Raw genomic sequence first — 21,173 nt, forward strand, 5'->3', positions numbered from 1 at the left:
CTTATTTTAGGCACTGCTTCGACACTGGCCGAGTTGCGTAGAGAATTCGAAGAGCGTTGCCAGATATCCGGTAGGCAGCTGCGTATAGAGAAAATCATTTACACAGGCAAGGAAGGCAAAACAACCCAAGGTTGTCCACTAGCGAAATGGGTTATCAGGCGCGCCGATCCAGAAGAAAAGATTTTGGTTGTTGTAAAGAAGCGGCCAGGGCATAGGTATAGAGAACATTAATATTTAAATCTCTAAAGGTTTCTTATAGACTAATGTTTGGTTTATAGGTGCGCAGCAGCTTTTATAATTGTTTGTATGGTTGCTTGGGATGGTATGCCACGTCTTGAGGCGGATAATGCTTATAAAAATCTGATACCAAAGCTCAATAAATTCGGACTTCCAACAACGCGCCGTTGTGCCACAAACGAAAGTCGCACATGTGCGTGTCAAGGTATGTTATCTTTCTTTCTATTTTTGGCTGGATTAAATTTTCTAATCACCTCATTTACTATCGATAGGCCTCGATCCTGAAACTTCAGCTGCATCCTACAGTTTTGGCTGTTCTTGGTCTATGTACTACAACGGGTGTAAGTATGCCCGCTCAAAGACTGTGCGCAAATTCCGACTCTCTGTAAAGAGCGAAGAGTCGGTTATCGAGGATCATATGAATCTTTTAGCCACGGCATTGGCGCCATTGTTCAAACAAGTATGCCCTCGGTCATATGACAATCAAACTAAGTACGAGAAGGAAGCGACAGACTGTCGACTCGGTCTGGAAACTGGCCGACCTTTCTCGGGCGTTACCGCTTGCCTAGATTTTTGTGCACACGCTCATAGAGATCTGCATAATATGCAGGACGGGTGTACAGTGCAGGTGGCACTGCTGAAGTCTTCCAACCGTGATGGCCGTCCGCCTGACGATGAGCAGCTACACGTGCTGCCGCTCTACACCATGGACACAACGGACGAATTTGAGAGTATGGAGGGCCAACGGGAGAAGCATCGCACCGGTGCGGTGCAAGTATTGGACAAGTGAGTGTAGTGTTGAGTTTTGAAAGCTCCCTAACGGTGATCCCTTAAAAACAGAGCCCCCATAACACAAACTTGTCTTCTTTGCACTTTCAGATTTTCTTGCGAAGTACGCGTTCGCTCCACGCCGCTTATACCCTGTCGGCGTCACGGCAAAAAGCGCAAAGAAGATGAAAACGTTGTACCAGAAGCAGAGGCCGCTGCTACCACAACCGTAACCACACCTACTACACCCACGCCTGCTGCCACTCCACAACCAACAACTAATTGCACCAATGTTAGCAACGCTAATGGCTCAGCAACCAACGTTGCCAACAGCAACTTAGCAGCTTCTGTAAATGGCAAGAAGGAAGGGGGAGGCAACAGTAAATCAAAGTCCAAATCAAAATCAGGTGCAGCAGGCAGTACAGCCGCCACAACTCCATCGTCAGCACCCCCGTCGACCCCTTCGCCGCGCTGTCAAACACCGGTAACCAACAACCCCAGTCCTGCAGGAAGCGCTTTTACTACGCCGCCAGTCAACAATGCTAACAATACTCACATGAACACCGCTGTGAACAATGCGGCCGGAGGTAATCCACCCAATCAACTCATGTCGTCCAATTCCAGTCTAATGAATATGGCGACTATGATTGATACCTTCACAGATGCGCAGTTGCAATCCAATCAGATCTCAAGCACGGTACTCGATTCGCCTTATTCGTACGACTACCAGACTGGTTCCTACATAGATTCACGAAACTACTACGGAAACTGGCCCCCGCCGCATGCTACTCATGCTACTCACGCCGTCAGTATGGGTACGCCATCAGGCCCGGCGACTACACCAATGGCGCCACCGCAAGACAATGTGCACCATACTACCACCGCTCCACTTACGCCTCACCACGATACGAGCGCTACTTACGCCAACAACTACAATAATCTGCCTACAGCTGGCAGTCAACAATTGACGCAAGTGCATGATGTGCGCGGGGAAGTAAAAAGCCGCGGCAGTGAGGAGAACCCCGACTCCACAACTATAGTAAATAATATAGTAAATAATACTTTAGCTGAAAGTAAGTTGACCACTCTCACTCCATTGACACCAATGACTAATCTAACTCAACACCACCATCATCCTCACCATCATGCTATGCCCATCGAAGAAGGATTCGTCAAACCGAAACCACCGGCAGACTATCAGTACACTCAGTACCCGAGCAACTACCAAATGTATCCGACGCCACATTCGGCCTACTCGGCGTACGATGCCTATCAGAATATGAACTACAACTATGGGTATCATCAAGCGTACTCACCTTACAGCATGTATCCACAGCAAACACCGCCACCCACGCCACCTACACCATCACCAAATTGGAACATGTACGGCCATCATCAAAGCACCGCATCTTCGGCTGCTTATGCCCCGACAGTACTGCCGCCAAACAGTGGTGCCCATCAACATTCATCGCTCGCCACCGCCGCACCACAAATGCAAACACAAATGCCGTTGCCCAACGGTAATCTGAAGCCCGCACTTCCCACGCTGGTTGTACCACCCACACCAACAACCGACACCCTACAGATGCAAGCGCAAGCACAGACTCAACTGCAGGCACAAACGCAGATACCAGTGGTACCACACCAGACTGTCCTCCCGGATCTCAGCATTACCAACACTCCCAACAATCAATCCACGCCCACTAACGCAGAGCTCACAAACTCAAACCCAACGACTGCTGTCAACGTAACTTCGCCAAATTCAGCAACCCCAATATCGGCCATTAACAACGATAGCAGCAACAACAGCACCAGCAATAGCAACGACAACAGCAGTCCGACGGCAACGACCGCTTCCACTGCCGAAAACGGAACAACCGCGGGAGTAACAACGAACACAAGCACGTCAACAACAGGAACTACGCCGACCGCTGTAGCGACCACTTCCAACCCAAACAAGCTGGAACCGATTGGGGAGGTAACAGAAATCAACGACAACTATGAAGCGTTCGCTGATCCCCAAATGGGCGGTGTGGCCATAGCGCTCAATCATGGTAGCGTATTGATCGAGTGCGCAAAGCACGAACTACATGCGACCACTGCGCTGCGAAATCCCAACCGGCATGAGCCAACGCGAATGACCCTTATATTCTATCAGCATCGCAATCTAAATCGCGCAAGGCATGGTATCGACGAGTGGGAGGAGAAGATGCGTGTGAAGAAGATCAACACTGACCTCGATAACAAAGCCAAAGAAGAACGCGAAAAGTTGAAGAAGGAGCGTGAAGGTGGCGAAGAGGATGACGAGGAAGCAGAAAATGCGCTCTCCAATGGTGCTGCGCAAGGTTCAAGCAACAGCGGTAAGAAGGATGGCGCCAACGCAAACAATGCTAATAGTAACGGCTCTACAGCACCTCCGGAGACGACAGCGACCACAGCGGTGACAACAGCAACTACGAAGAGCGGCGGCACAGGTGGTGGTTCGGCTAGCAAAAAGAAAAAGGAATCGGGTAAGAAGAATGCAAACTCAAATGCAAATGTGAACGAAATTGCTAATGAGAATTCTGCTTCTTCCGTTGAGCAGGCAAAAAGCGAGAAACGAGTTGCACTCCACGCGCCAACACTAACAACAACCTCTTGGACGACCCTCTTCCCTATGCATCCGTGTGTGGTTACGGGACCCTACCAGGAGGGCAACACTAGTCCGTCAGCGGCTGCAGAAGTAGAGCAGCAGGTAGCACAACAACAACAACAACAGCAAATGCAGCAGCAGCAACAGCCGCTTAAGCAGCAAATGCCAGCTTAAGGGCATAGCTGGTACAGTTCTGGTGATGGAAAGTGCATGGTCGGGCATGTTTCTCAACGGAAGAGAGCCACGCACGCGTTAGGTCAGTTGGAAATGCTTTCTTGTGTATGTGTATGTATGTACACATTTATGTATGTATATGGTTAGGTACTATGCTAAACAAGCTGACGCTTATTTTATGCCATTCAGGCATGCCCAGTACTCAACTATATCTTAAACTGGCGTTGTACATATTTTTTACTCGTAGAGTGCCATATTTTTTAACTTACTGAAAAGACGGATGTAAACATTTCAGCCGAGATTTTCATATAACACCAGGATCAAAGCGCTGGTGCGCTAAAGCCATTTTGAGATTGATTATTTCACACAAATACATTCATATATGCACATATATTATGCATTTTTTTTATTTGATGGTATAAAATACCAATGCGAAAGCGATCAGGATGAAATATTTACTACACAAAAAGAGGTATGTCATTTGTAATTTTCGAAAGTAGTAATTTTAGAAAACGAAGACATTGCATATACGTACATACATAAATGCAGTTTCACTCATTCACTTCACTCAATCAATCACTTCAATTCACTCATCAACACACATAACAAATTGATTTTTATTTTTTGGAACGTATTTTAGCTAAACTATTTTTTATACTTTACTCATAAAGACATTCAATTTTTATTGTCGCTGTTTTTATTGTCACGTTTTATTGAAGTGTTACCATTATTCAATTAAAATGTATGCCATATACATATACGTACATATTTTCATAAAAGTTGGCAATTAAAATTTTAGTCTTCTCAACTTAAATACATATATTTTCCAATACAGAAAGGAACGATTTAGATCATGCCCTCTATTCTAACAGAGTCACAAAACTTAGCTCATCACTGTTGTGATTTCAAGTGCGCCGAGAAATGTGTCACAAAAAATTCGATTTTGAGTGCTAGAAAAATACACAAAAATTTAAAAAATTGAATTGAAGCGGCATATTCAAGGCAAATACATATAAGGTGGCATCGATTCATCAAATACAACAATTACTTGTATTTTGTTTTTGCTTTTAGCGGGCCATTGTCAAATTTCAGTTATTCTTCCCCGAATGAAAAAGGGCAAAAGAAAATACAAACACTCTCACGTTTTCACTCACTCGCTAACGAAATACAAAATTTTGACAATCAAACGCTACTCACAGCTGATGAAACAACACCACCTTATATAAATTCGCCTTGGGCATATTTTTTGAGCGGCAAGCTTTGAGGCGCGGTAGAAATCACAGCAGTGATGAGCTTGAGTTTGTGACTTTGTTAGAATACGGCTGCATATTTCTTATTCTAAATGCTATGCGTTTGGTTACCTTTGCTTATACATATCGTCGTTTAAAGTACAAAACCGCGTATCAACAAAATGCAAAAGCGCGTCTGTGAGGTTGCATTAATTATTTTCTAGATAGTAACAACACTCATATTTCAAAATTGCTCTCTTTCTTATAAAGCAATTGCATTTCTGGCTAGTATATTTCAGGGCGAATGGATAAGGATTGAGCCAAGAGCATGTGTGAGCAAATCCAATTTTTGGCAAAAAATGTCAGTTATGCGGTTTTGAAGAACGACGATACGCGGTTTTGCACTTTAAATGACGATATCGTTACCTTAATGCACAAAGTTCGTAACCAACAAATTTTTAATTTTGCAGCACAAGCAAAAAACTTTATAAAAAGAACATCAAAAACAGGTAGGGCGTTTTAAAAAGTGGCATGTAACTCCGTGTTTTTGGAACAGTTTCGAAAAACATGTTCTAGGGTCTTTGTAAGGTAACGATATACAGAACAACTATTACAAATATCAAATACTTTCAAAATACTAAAACACTAAACTATTTAGACAGCCACCATGCTAGGTATGCAGATCCGTACTATTCACATTATTATTTCGGTAATATATTCTCAACTAACAAACTGCAAACAAAACTAAAAAAACAAAGAAAAATAAAAGGAGAAAACGTAATACATTCAGTTGCAAAAGAAATATTTTTTTTTTTTATGAAGCAAGAAAACACTATGAATACATACGTATATTACTATGATAAAATTTAAGTCAACAAACCAACAACAAATCTAAATAAGTAAATATCAAGAAAGAATTACTGTTAGAAAAAGAACATTGCCAAAAGTACAAAGAAAATAAAACCGTTTTTAATACATATGAATACTAAGTAAAACATAATTTCACTACTCGAGCGCATTCACTCATACATACGCAAATAACTAGTTGATAAAGGGAATAATTTTTATTAAAAAAAAACACATAAAAGTGCACATACATTCAAAAAAAGAGTCAGAGTAAATTTCAGTAGTAATTGCATACATATGTATGTATATAAATAATAATAAAAAAAAGTTGAATAGCAATTTGTCAGTTGAAAACATAAAAGAGATACACAAATAACCAGTAAAATACATAGTATATGTATATCGCCACCATCAATGCAAACCTTTCTGACAAATTTGAAATTTCATGGGAGAAGCCAAGGCGAATTTATATGTATTCGCCTTGGGAAAAGCCAAACATTTTTTTAATTTACGGAAATGCTTAGAACAAACAAATTTCCGAAAACATATCAAGTTGGTCCTTTTGCATGTATGATGATGATGATATACACATGTAAGAAATGCGAAAAACTTGAGCATGCAATATTTTAATGCGTAATCGCACGCACAGCTATTGGCAGCAAGTTCATATCGTCACCTAAAATACAAATTAGCCAAAATTTTCTTTTTGACCGACTTCCAAAAAAAGAGGAGGTTCGCCGGAATATATATATTTTTTTTATGTACCGCATAACTCTGGACCACGGCAACCGATTTCGATAATTCTTTTTTTCATCGGAAAGGTGGTCCCTCAAGTGTGGTCCCGTACTCATTTTGTTTAGATCCGAAATTGGATCATGAAGAAATTAACGATAATCTTAAATTTTTATATGAGAATAGAAGTCAGTTTTGTTTTTTGCTTAAAAGTTACTTGTTGATTAATTATGATGCATTTATTACGAGGTCCCATAACGTCAGTTTCGGCTTTTTTGCATCTCAGGTCACGATATTACCTCTTTTGAAGATTGCATACAATTACATATGCACACTGTATAAACAACTCTTCCAGAAGAGTTTACCGTTTACTCCAATACAATAAAAAAAAATTGCTCTCATAAACCAAAGTCAGAACAATACAGTACAGAAACACAAAACGTACCATAATACAACCATTTTTAGAGGTAGTTTCACTCAGTTACCGAGAACCCGTTCTAGTTTTGGTTTAGTTCTGCACGAGAACACAATGTTATGTCAGGAGCCAAATGAGAACAAAAGTATTGAGAACAGTTTGAACGGGAAAAAAATGAGAATAAAAGGTTTGGTAACGTTTCCGTAAGGAACAAAATGCGAGCAAAACTCTCGTGAACGTTATCAAGAGGAACAAAATGAGAACAGGAACGTTTCCAAAAAAGTTCGTATCTTAAGTCTTTCGTTGACTTTATTTGCATAATTATGTTACAATTCTTTTTTGATTAACTTTAGTATTCAAACATTTCAAGTTATTAGAAATCTATGAGCAAAAATGTATTTTTGCTTCTTTTCTTCGCGAATAATTCAGGGGAGACTTGTTCCCACTTCATTCTCTATCAGAAAGTTTTTGAGACTTTAGTTCCCCAATTGTTCTTCGAGAGAAAGTTCCTTAGACTTTTGTCCCCATCTTTGAAAAGTTTGATATTTTTAATGGTAAAAGTACTCAGAACGCTTTGTTATACAAGCCACGGTTCCTTTGAATGAATTTTAATGAGTACAGATATAACATCGACGGGTTTTTGAGAAAGATAACTTCTTAAAGATAGTTAAGCAATAAACATAAATTATTTCATAAGCTGTTTTGAACTAATTTGACCTCGAAAATTTTTCTCTGATAAAATATAATGATTTTATATTCGTGATCAGAGTCCTCAAATTAGTCCAAAACTCGATTTTTAAAGAAGAAATATTTATTACTTATATATATTTACTAGTGAATGAACTAAATTTAAGAGATTTCATTTCTCAAAAACCCTAGATAGAAGATTTGTATATGTTATATAATGTACAAGTAATAGGTTTTTTCTAGGTTTTCTTTAAAAAAAACGTTTGGCGTAGTAACGGTCGGGCTTTCTGAATCGACTCTGGTTGCGATTGCATTCCTGTTACGAATATATGTAGTTCTTTCAGCGGAGCACCTTTCAAATCTTTGGAATTAACTCAATTAATTAACAAGTATTTACTTACATTTTACATGAAATTCGCCCAAGTTTATAAATTTTTAAATCTCACGAGAATCTTTGTTCAAAAGGACGCTAACCACAAAGCGGTCATGCCTATGGCAAAGCAATCTGGGTTGTAAATCCATTCATTCCGATATACCGCCTTCGAAGTTTTGAAGGCGTATTCGATTACTCAATGTGCATTTGCACAGCTGGGTTATTGCATAATCATGTATGTTTTACGTGATTGCAACTTCTCTCCAAGAGAACTGTCACTTTGTGCTGATGGGCAATTTTTTGGTATAGTTGTTATCGATAACTCTTGACAACTATTGACACATATTTGGTATTGGCTAAGCAAAGTTGCTGTCGACGTTGAGCTCACATGACGCCATTTCTGTAGACACCGTGTTTACTGACGACTGTAAGAAAATTTGTAGGTTCAATTGTTTTTTTAAGAAAAAAAAGCCGTTAGTACCAGGTAATCGTCAAATTAGAAATAAAACCATTTTTTTCATTTCATTTTGGCCCCTATTGCGAGTGTCGACTGGCAGTAGAATAGAAATTTGTCGATCGAGTCGATCATCTTTTATTTTGCTATTGTGTAACTTGATCGATAAAAATTTGTACTATTGTGAATGGTCGATAGAATTGTAAACAGCTGTTTGTTTGTTTACATTTGTTTCTTGAGTGTTTTATTTACATCATTTTTAAAATAATTGCTTTTATTATAAAATTAAAAAAATGGACACAGTTGAAATATGGTTTAGTGATGAAGAAGATGATGCCGAAGCTAATAGATTAGTAGAGTTAGCTAAAGCAAGGAGGGAATTGCGAGATTCGTCGGATCCCTTGGACTTGGAAGGTGTATGTACATGTGTGAGTTTTATGAATAGAAGTTGCGTTCCCGATGCTTCACAGTTTTTAGGCTTTACATGATTTGCAGGAAAAGCTGTTTTCCTCATTAATAAACTTTATGGAAGTTTAAGAAATACGGTACGGTTAAGTTTTTTGTACAATGATGTTGGGTTTTTGTGTCCAAACGCGTGACCCGAGTTTAAAAACTTTAACATAACAAGTGTATTGAAAGAATTCAACTTTAATTTAAAATAAAGATTTCAAATTTCCGAGCACTAGTCAATTAATAAATTATGCAGTTTTTTTGTATAAACTTTTGATGTTGGCTCTGCGCAAAAACACTGTGGATGGCGTAGCCGGAGTTATATGCACAAGAAATATTGTATATGTATCTTTTCCAATAGAAGCGGAGCTTCCTACCCTACTCTTTCCGGAAATACCTTTGCCTATGTCTTCACTCTCCTGCATCAGTACGAACAACCGCGCAAGTTGCCTTTTGTTGCTTATAATTTTTGATCCCTAATTCAGACACATACATGCATATGTATATTTCACAATTTTTTACAACTTCCAGTTCAATTGACTTACTTTTTATCCATTATAGTACCACTTTCTTATGTAAATTTTATAAACGCAAACTCCAACGACTAAAAAACAGCAATAGAAGGATGAGCGATTAAAAAGTATTCACAGTCGCTAATTGAGCGACTAAGCGACACTCGCAATAGCATCGATAATCGATAATCTTAATAGTCGTTTATCTACTGCCAGTCGACATTCGCAATAGGGGTGTTTATTCATTTTGCTGAATTCATTTGTTAGATATTTCCTCTTACCCTTGTCTTCTCCTTTTCGTATTTGTAATTCAATTGAATCAATGCATGTGTATGAATCCGAATTCTACTTTTAGTTTGCGGCTTAATTTTATCGCAGTTTTGTGGAGTCGAAAATAGTCTTCAAATCTAAAATAAAATAAACTTTTAGCAACATTTTTTTTTATTTAAAATTTTAATAAAAATTCAAAATTCTCTGATCATATCCACGAATTTAAATTGTAACACTTGTTATTTGGCAAACCAAAAGGCCGTTCGCACCAGGCAATTTTGTGTTCAACTTTTGCGTTCAACTCACGCAGGGTTGCACGAAAAAAGATTTAATGGCTAAACTATGAAAATATAAAAAATATTCGCCATAAAAAGGCGTTTGCATTCTACTTTTGGTTGAACGGCCTTTCAACTAATCGCTTTCAACATCTAGCCATTAACCTTTTTTTCGTGCAACCCTGCGTGAGTTGAACGCAAAATCGCCTCGTGCGAACACCTTTTAAATACTCTGATATAAGGTTTATTTTAACAGTTCTTATTTGCACTCTTCATCGCACGATCTTGATGAATCAGAAACAAAGAACATTTTTTCGCGATAATATAACGACGACGATGTCGATGAGGCCAATCGTGAAGCTCGGAACACTTTGACGACAGCAAGCGACAAGCAGCATCTGTCAAATTTTAAATACACACGTTCTTACGGACACAATTATTTTGACGACAGCACGACATCTTGGCTGCAGGACTGCAATTGTCGACGTCGCCAAATTAAATCTATTTCTAATTTTGCCGGCGACAATGAGTAGATGTAGTGCTGCAAAATTAAATTGTCGCAAAATTAATCACATATTCTTGATTGTTCATGTTTTTCTTATTTACTTAAATAAAAATACACAATTTGTGAAATAAATATACCAAAATGTCAAACTTTAAAATCAGCTGTTTGCTATGTCGCTGAGGTCTTCAAAATGTTTAAGAAGCTGGCTTCAAGGCGACATTTGTCGACAAAATGATGTCGCTGTCGTTACGTCGTGAAGTTGCAGTCGTCAAAGTGTTCCGAGCTTAATAGGGGGAACATATTGTGGCGAATACTGTAGAAGCTTCGACGTCGAGAAACGTCCCATGAGATAAGACTCTTTTTGAGTTGGCATGAGTGCGAACGCGGGTATATAAAGGCGTTGCCAAGGCGAATTTATTAAGGTAGTGTTGGAGCCACAGCTGCATTTTCGCTGCGGATTTGAAGATTTGTTTATTGTATAATTCATACTGTCATTGTATGTCTAATTTGCTAGTGTAATTTTTTATTTATAAATATACTGCTAACACCACCTTATTAAATTCGCCTTGCGCGTTGCAATAGCGCACAACGAGTGTACTAACTAATAATGGAAAAACATGTTTCGATCTCACAGTACGTCACTTGACGATCTTGCATTATCAGTTCACGCACAGCACCGATGTTTTCTGGCAAAACAGCCAATTTTGGACGACCTTCTCGAAATCACTCCAATAGCGAAGTGGGACCACGATTGAATTCGGAAAACCAGCGTGGTGGTGCTTCATCACCAAAAGTCGATGCGAGTTGGTCGGCGCACTGCTGTTGGCACGGTTGGCACCTTATGAAACCGATTGCGTCGTAAAAGATCAGAAAAATCGTAGTCAAAAATAAAAAATCGTAGCGAAAGATGAAAATTTGTTATTATTTTAAATTCGTATGCATATTTAATGTTTTAAGCATTGGCGTTTTCCAAATACCGAACTTATAGAACTAAGCACTTTTTGCCACTTACCCCAGCACTTTCGTCATAAATAAGTGAAAATTTAATTTACTTGATTTGAGAATATCTATAATTTGATTTCTACGGAATCTTTTGACTCTGTTGTGATACCGCCAACTCTCTCTCTCTCTTGAAGATTTTGACAGAAATTTGACGTCATAGCTGATTTTGTTTATTGCCTGTGTAATATACATACAAGAATGATAGAATACAAGATTGCGCCAATCGAGCTGAGAGCAACTGGCCGTGACGTCAATAAATACCAGAATGAGAGAGCAAGACGAACTCGAGAAGAAAAAGAGGAAGCATCGGACAAAAGGCAGTATTGCCAAGTTTTGAATTTGAAAAAGCACCAAATTTTTATTGGTGTATTTTATAGACTTTATATGCATACATAATTTTATTGTAAGGATGCCGATTCAAATTAATAAAAATCAATGTTTCTTGCACGACGATTGATTTCTACTGGCATGATTGAAGGTGCTGCCACATATTTTGTTGTCGCTTATGATTGTCACTGTGCCATGATTTTGTTTAAATTGTTGTAAAGTTGCTTACCACACTTACGATTGCTATAAATTTTGCTTCCATTTTTTAAGATTTTCTAATTTGGTGTCTTGAAACTAAAAACAAAAGCACCAAAAACGCGTCAAGCACCAAACTCAAAAATTTTCGCGTTTTGAATACCCACTAAATTTGGTGCGAAAAGCATTAAGTTGGCAACAGTGAATGTAAACAAAAGTATTTTATGACGTCAGCGATTAGGTGGATGCTGTCAAATCGACGAAGAGAGGGTTAGCGGTCCGCGAATGGCGCGACCTTTATTTTCTGGATCGTGATATACATATACAAAATAGCTCAGTTCTCTCCACCGGCAAATCTGTTTGCCACATATTTGAAGTTAAGGTGATTTACAAATTGTTGAATTGATTATAAAAAGCGTCTTAAAAATAGAATAAAGCGTAGTGGGGTAGCAAATTTTAAAATTTTTGAAAAGTCATAGCAAATTTACTACAATCGTAGCAAAGTTCCAACACTGGCTGTTGGTTTAATACACATTGAAAATTACAGAAAATTATCTCACGAATTTGTTCACGATTTGATTATCTTTTTTTTTACCAAGATGTATGAATGTATGTTTAAAATATCTGTAAACAACTCAAATAGATCTCGTATGAAAAAACTTTTGGGATCATTTGTCATTAAAAATGTCAAATTTTGGCTTGACAATATCAGTTTTGGCATATTCGAATTAGTGGTAGCGTAGCTAAATCCCCAATCCTCACCATTCAAAACATATTCTCAAAAGTTTGTTTTCCAAGCAAGATTCGGTCCGGTGTGTTTTCACTCACTATTCAGTTTACTTTATTCATTTGGAATTTAGACAGCCAAATGTATATACTTATATTCGTTTTTTTTTCACAAGTTTTGGTAAAGTTGTCTTTGAAATTTGTATGCTCTCACCACCTTGGATTGTTCTATACCGAAAAAATATACCCCTATTTTTATTTTGAAATCAAAAAATATTTAGAGGTCGCTCAAAGCGCCCAAAGTTTTCCATATAAATATTTTTTTATTTCAAACTAAAAAATATGGGTGTACTTTTTTCGATATGGAACAATCCCAGGGGGTGAGAGCATTACAACTCCGACTTTACTATTTTTGGACCACCCTAATGTGCATACATATATCAGTTTTCATCACAGTTATACACACTTCCATTTTTCTTCCGAAGTGGTTTTCAAAGCTAATCAATTGTGACTTTTAATTTAATATTGAGTGCAAAAAATATTTTCCACACATTTCTACACTTGACAAATAGTATGATGATCCAAATCTTAAAGGTTTGTTTAAGTATGTAAAAATTAAAATAAACAAAGAATTGTGTGTATGACATTTATTTTCACAAAGTAGAAAGAACAAAGAAATTCGCAAAAAAAAACTTGCAAATAGTTACATACATATGTATATACATAAATAGTTAGTTTGTAAGCAGCGAAAGACATCAAATCAAATTGATTGAGAAAAAAATATTTTAAATCAGAAGAAATGCGTGTATTGCGCAGGAGGGTAAAGAAAACTTGAAAGGCAGTCCCTCTGAAAATTAAAGGCCGGTGGCAGTAATGATTTGAAAGGCTATTAGTTTTCAAATGAAGACAAATTAAAAAAAAATTAAACTTTTAAAAATATAGTGGTTATTTAATACTGAGAATGATTAGACTTAAACGCAAACAAAGTGAGTTCAGTGAGCGCGTGAGGAAACTGAGCGCGAGTGAAAAAATTAACAAAAAATCATAAACGTTCTAATCAAGTTGTTTGTTTTCGTTTGATTTATCGTTTTCCTAACGAATATGATGTATTTAAACAAATTCTAAGTATTCTGCCTAGTTTTAAGCAAAGCAAAACAAACATAAGACATTTTGGGAGAAATTTAAAATATGAAAATTGAAAAGGGAAATTTATTATTACGACATACATACATATATACATACATGATTATGAATATTAGGCTAAATAAATAAATATATAAGTGAATGATAAACATACACTCACACACAAATAAAAAATATATATTTATTTATGTACGTAAAGAAAAAAAAAACAAAAAGTAAATACAAAAAAAATGCTGCGCAAAAGAGAAGTAACAGGTTAAATAAAACATTGGTATATGCATGTATGTATGTATACATGCATATGTATTCAATGTGAAAAGGAAGTAAATTGAAGATTGGTCTCTGGTTTTGTGAAATAAGGGTAGGCTTTTGCGAAATTAAAAAGTAAAAGAAAATATTTAACACATAGATACATACATACATACATACTTTGCAAAGAACAAAGCTAAAGTAAAAATTAAAAATAAAATGAAATTTTAAATAATAATAGTGCATAAAGGTAAAAAATGACTCGAATCCAGCAAAGTATTAAGCACATAATGAAACATATGTATGTAATGTATGAGTATCCGCTTTTAGTGGTTTTGACACATGAAAAGGAAATATTATAAAATCAAAAAAATTTAAATTAAAAATAATAAAATGAAATAAAAAATTACTTGCAACCATACATATGCATGTAAACATAGTAAGAATTTAGCAATGCATTGCAACAACTAATGATTAAAAATGGAAATACAGTAATTTACATAAAAGCACTTAAGTCAACCAACAAAACAACATAAATGTAAGAGCCATGTATTTAATGAATTCATTTATACGATGAATATCAACCGAACATACCGAGCATACATAGCATACACATGCAAGCATGCATACAACGCACATACTTACACATAAAAAAAGAAAATCGGTTTAATTAATCAATAAAAAACACACTTAAAATGTGCAAACGTGCATACATAGGCATTCTTAAACATACGCAACTAAATGCATACATGCATTCATATGTACTACACAAACACATCCATCCATGCAATGCGTTTTTTCATAGCAACCATACAATTATTGCATTTCCTTTTTGTTTTAATGCAAATGCACCGTCAGTGTGTGTGTGTGTACTGCCGCATGCAAAAACATACAGGCATACAATCATACATAATTTTATTTTCTATGTATGTAAATATGTACGCTGAGTAAGAATAAACAACAAAAAAAAAAAAGAAAACAAACAAAATCAAAATAGTTTTACTGACTTATTCAAATTACTAAAGTTTATGCTTATTTATAACTTTTTAATTAACTTAAATTTTATCATTTCTTCCTCACCCTTTCCCCGCTTGTTTTCGTTTTTAACTAAAGTAAGAACGTTACCCATACACTTCTCCCAGTCTGAAAATAAATATTGAACACATACCCACATACATACATATCTATGTATGTACATAAGTACATTCATTCTTTCTATTCGGCAAACACGAGTATCACATCGATTTCAATTGCGTGTTTTTGTAATTCGCAATTAAATATAATTTTTTTTAAATTTTAGTTGATTGCGACCGAAGCGCAGTGACTATCGCCGCAGGTTAATTTGTTCGATATCTAGTTATATAAAATAATTAATTAAGTGAAAATGTGCGAAACAAATCCAAAAATTGTGAGAAAGCGACAAATGAGTAATGAGCAATGAAAATATATAAATCGATATAAAAACAAAGACAAAAACAAAATTATAATATAACAAATTGTAAAACACATGCACATATACAAGTATTCTTATCTAAGTATAAGCATAATATACATACCATACAATACAATACAATACAATACACATAAATCGGTATATTATGTTGCAGATAGGCAGCAACATGCAACACTCTTTCTAAGCTAAACATTTGCATTCATACATACTGAAAGCATAATTACATATAAATATTGATAATACATTTCTATAATTACAATTATGACTATTATTATTATGATTATTATTATTAAATTTCTATTGGCCTATATTTTATGATTAATTTCATTTCTCAGTTTTTATATGCATAAACAGAAACAAAAAAAAACAATAAATGTATTTTTAATGAAATTGAATACAAAACTAGTGTCTTTTATTTATTTGAGACGTTTTTGAAATATGTAATTACTTATGGGTGATTCCACCGTCACGGGTGGGACATTTGTACAGAAACTTTTTCTTTCTCGTACTCAACAATTCTGCATTTTGATAAAGTTACTATTATGTATATGATTTATTTCAAAATACGAAAAAAAATCCAGCTTTACTTTTATATGGAAAAAATCTGAGTTATTTCTCCTGTCATGAGTGTGACAAAAAAAGAACCTGCTTTTTCGAGCAGAAATATTTTACGGAAACTCTGAATTTAATTCACTTTTCTATGTGAACTTGATGTCTTATAAAAAAAACAAAGAACCACGAATACAAATAAAGCAAAAACTGCAACAAAAATTATGGCTTTATTATAAAAAAAAAATCAGGAAGTCCTCCGTCACGGGTGGGACACGTACGAATTTTTATATGAAAACGAGATTAAAGTCTGCTCCATATTAGAGATGTACATAAGGGCGGGTCATTTTTTTTTTACTATACGCGTATAGCATAGAAGGACTCTACATGTAATTCGAAGCAAATTTGCTTAAAAATGTAAATGTGAAATTTTTCACCTTGCGTTCTCTGGTGAAATTTATAAGTAAAAGTTAAGTCCAGAGAATGATTCCTAATATCAAAAAATCGCGTATAGCATGTTTTTGAACAAAATTAAAGCACTTTCTAACGGCACTACATCAAAATGCTAAGAAACATATTTTTGCAATTTGGCAAACTCCAAATTGATTTTTGACCCATGATTCCTTCGGCAAATTTGCTTAGAATTACTCGTAGAATCCTGCTGTGCTATACGCGCATAGCCAAAAAAAAACTTCCCATACAAATTGACCCACCGTAATGTACATAAATATGCAATATACATGGGAATTTTATGATCATTCCACGTAAAAACGCATGCGGCTCTGCTCAAAAATGGTAGAGAGCTATCATTGCTTTTAAGATGTGAAAAAATGTTTTTTTTTTTTTAGAATCGAAGGTTGTGTGTAGATAAAGGAGTGTCAGATTTCAGTTGTCACAAATTACATAAACTTGTGTTATTGAATCATGGGACTGGTAAATGATTATGATATATTATATATTATTTTCGAATTTTTAGTCCATTTATAAAAGCGTTTATATTATAAAGTTGTTTTTCTTTTATTTATTTTGTTTTTACTTTCCAACAGCAAAACTGGCTTTGAAAATTCTCACAGCCACAGCAAAGAAATGCACTTTCAAACGCTGCTTCCAATTAACTACATACATATGTCGTTCGCGCTCTCAATTGCTTTTGCGAATTACCCCGTCTACACGCACATTCTTTATTCGGTTTTCCAGTTCATCGTTGTTATTTTAATTTTTGCTTTCATTTAATTATTTTTATTACAACGCTTTTATCAACTTGCAATCTTGTGTGTCGAGACCACCATTTATACTATAAATATAGCAAAGGTATTTATGGCAAACCTAGTCTAGAAATCAACCTCGTCGTACGTATCATATTAAAGACATACAATTAGAAAAACTCTAGAGGTAGATGACACCCCGTCAGAAGTTAAATATTGCGCCTAAAAATATGCACAACATACGCTACAGCGGAAATGTACGACACGCCATTTCTTTAAATGAATGAAAGAGATACCTATGGACATTTCTCAGAAACTTCGAATTATTCTGTGAAATTTTTTTTTTTCAAATCGTGAGCACATGTCTGAAATTTTTAGTATACTTTCCTTCAGCTGCTAGAATACGAAATGCGACGTGGTGTAACGTTTTGAAGCAATGCACCAAACGCTAATTTTGTTTATACGAAAAACTATCCTAAACTCATGAATATGGAATAGATACTTACCATCGCAGACTGCAGCGTTTTTTTGTTTACAGGAATTGTTTCTCAATAATAAGATCCTACTGTGGACAATTACAAATCACAAAATGATAATCTACAGCGTTTTTCAATCAGCTGTAAGTTTTCGCATATCTGGAAAAACTTTGCGAATAAACTGAGTAATGTACTAATTGATTAGTTCACAGATGAAGCTCAATGTACATATTTCCAAGAATCACCCACTGAGTTGCGCGTCTTTCAAAATTTAACGCTTCTAGATGAGGGCCTACTCAAATAACTTCAAGCTTAGCACACAGCTAAAATTTCAAACTCAAGTGTAATTTTACACACTTTTTCCATGAATTAAAATTTTCAAAAGCGTCCATTCATTATATATTCTGACGATGATATTTCACGATATTCAGGGAAATTGAAATATTTTCGAATTAAAAAATATCTCTCTCATAATTTTTTACAGTTGAATATTATGAAAATGCATGCATGAAATTTTCCCAATTAGAAATCAAACAAAACATTAGAGGATTTAATGTTGTGCGTGGGAATTGTTTGGTTATTTGTATTGAGCGAAGGGGGAAGAGGTGGTGCACTCCAGCCATTAGAGAGTGCACAGTGTAAACTTGAAGAAAAGCCAACCTTCGCCTCCCTGCCCTTTCTACAAGCACTTGGGGGGCCCATTATAAAAGTGGGTAAAATAGCAATTTTCACAAAGAAATATTGAACTCGCGTTGGGCCATCAGCAGCATATTTGCGTAAAACTCCTTTCAGCGTTGGTGGTCTTCGACCGGGCCGGAAAAAATAACCTCATCAGTCTAACTCCGGTTACGCCATCCACATTATTTTTCTACCTCAAAAAATGCATATTTCAAACCGAAATCTTAGTTTTAAATTAAAGTCTATTCTAGACGTACATATGTACACTCTAAACCATTTTTGGCAAATTTACGTCGATAATACGAAAGTATTGGCCAATTCACAGCAAGCAAAATGCTTTAAAATATGTGAATACACTTCACTTATGGTTGGTGCAAAAAATGCACAAGATTCCACCGAACAATTAAATTTGCCGTTCATTTAACCACGTCGCCTTTTTCGGAATGATTTTTAGAAAAATGCACTTCATAAGCATTATAGCTTGAACATTTTTTCTTGCATTTCGGAAATAAATACTCAAACATATTACAATTTAATTCCCTATGCGCATATTAATGCAAATGGTAACTCTTTAATTTACAAAACTGCTTAGCATACACTTTGCATACAAGGATTTCCAAAATATTTATAGAACTATGAACTTATAAAAAATACCATTAACTGCTTTTCTAAATATATATTTATTACGCCAATTTTCCACCGAAGAACACCAACAATTAAAAATTTGCTCACACTAAACCGACTGACGCAACGATTTCACAACAAATAAAGGTTTACTGCTATTTCATGAGCAAAACGATCGTAAGTGTGTAAAATCAAACATTATGTGTTTAGTGTTTTAGTGTGAAATCAAACATCATGTGAGCTCTTAGACACTTCGTGCATAAAATTTAGGCATTTTGGTTGTAAACATGAATATTGCACACTTTTTATAAGAATATTAGACAATTTTTTTGTTTTTCACATAAGAAGGTGCAAAAATGCCCATTTTTGGACACCAAAATAATTTAAACGTGAATTTACTCCTTTTGTAGTCTTAATTTTATGCAAATGTTTTAGAGTGTATATATTAAAATTTTTTGCATTCGGGTCACGCGTTTGGACATGATAACCCAAAATCATTGTACAAATAAGCGAACCGTACCCCATCTGCAGTAGTATTCATCTTACGTGGATAATGCCTGTCACAAATATGTACACAGTTTTGTGCTTATTTGTTCTATGTATGTATATATATTTTTTAGCAGCGTCACATTCCGAGAATCCAAGAAGTTACAAGTTGCAGGGCAGCATTTTAATTCGACCCCCTCCCTCTTTCACGTATAACGGTACATGGTTAAGAGGTTTAAAAATACTTTGCGTCAGCAATTTGTCACCAATCTGCATTACATCGTATTACGTACTCTATCCTGGGAAAAGCAAAGAAATATTTTCGAACCTTTGAACAGGTGTACCGCATTATTGCAGTTTGGAAACGCGCAAGACTCTTCTTTTAATATATTTATCCAACTTCACTAACTTCAATTTTCAAGAAACAAAAATTTTGCTGCTAATAAACCTGGTAGCATGATTTTAGTTAAATGTTATAAACTTGTTAAAGGTCAAGTGGTCGGCAACAACAACGGATGTCAATAAATGAAACTACCTTCTATTTTTGTATCATGGTATCTGTGAATATATGTGACAAATACATTCAAGCGAATTTGACTTATGCTCAGTTGCACTTGAAAATAAATTTGAAGGTGATTATTTTACTCTGGGGTGGGGACGATGTTTACTTATACAAACTTAAACATTGTGATGAAGTATTGAAATTTTATTTTAAAGCTACCTGGAAATTAAAAAAACCGATTTGAAAATTTTTGAAATGATTACCAATTTATTATGGCTGCGTTTCTTTATAAATTCCAGATAAGCCCATTTCCCAGCCAGAATGAACAGAATGCGTTTGAAATATACGTTAACATATCATCAGGAACGTTCTAAAGGATAAGTAAACAAAAAATTTTATTCCAAACTTTCAGAATGAATAAAGAAATGCTACCAATATACATATATACATATAAATTTACTCATTAAAAAGGACTAATAAACTATATTGACTCATTCATATTCAATATTTCTTTGAAATTTCTTTGCATTTTTTTTTATAAAAGTAGAGCTCATTATCTAACAAAAACTATATGAATCCAAATTCCAAACTTTTGCAAAAATTAAATAAAATCAACAAAGTTTAATTGGAATTGCAAGCTTTTTAGTAAAAATTTCTGGAAATTATTTGCGTGCCAAAACACGCATGCAAAGCTATTTAATTTAATTCATCTTTTCTTTTTCACATAAAAAGCGTCTGCGCGACATTTCTATAAATTAATTTATTATAAAATTCAAGAAATTCAAGTGTCATTTTTGATATTGGATTACTCGGTTTTCCTTTTCTTTTTAGTTTTTCTGTATTTGTATGTATTATACACAAAACGTGAGCAAACAACATTTTCCTTGAATAGTCTTCTGTTCTCTTTTCACTGCAAGTTGAACTATTTTAATATCTATTGCAAAATTTTATACAGACGAGGCTAAACAGTATAAAATAAATAATATAAAAAGAAACTTT

At 35.4% G+C, this 21,173-nt stretch overlaps 1 protein-coding gene across 1 annotated transcript in view; it reads left to right on the plus strand.

Moving 5' to 3' along the window:
• The window catches only part of LOC118746104 (DNA N6-methyl adenine demethylase), a 35,374-nt gene extending 14,815 nt beyond the window's left edge, over nucleotides 1-20,559 (plus strand). Inside the window, exons 3-7 of the mRNA XM_036479882.1 lie at nucleotides 11-215; nucleotides 279-442; nucleotides 510-1,023; nucleotides 1,117-3,893; nucleotides 20,474-20,559. Coding sequence (XP_036335775.1) covers nucleotides 11-215; nucleotides 279-442; nucleotides 510-1,023; nucleotides 1,117-3,811 — 3,578 coding nt within the window. The 3' untranslated portion in view covers nucleotides 3,812-3,893; nucleotides 20,474-20,559. The remainder of the gene's footprint in view (nucleotides 1-10; nucleotides 216-278; nucleotides 443-509; nucleotides 1,024-1,116; nucleotides 3,894-20,473) is intronic.
• The last annotated feature ends 614 nt before the right edge of the window (nucleotides 20,560-21,173 follow it).

The sequence above is a fragment of the Rhagoletis pomonella genome, unplaced genomic scaffold (assembly GCF_013731165.1).
Source record: "Rhagoletis pomonella isolate Grant_MI unplaced genomic scaffold, Rhpom_1.0 Rhpom_scaffold_00010, whole genome shotgun sequence".
Lineage (NCBI taxonomy): Eukaryota > Metazoa > Arthropoda > Insecta > Diptera > Tephritidae > Rhagoletis > Rhagoletis pomonella.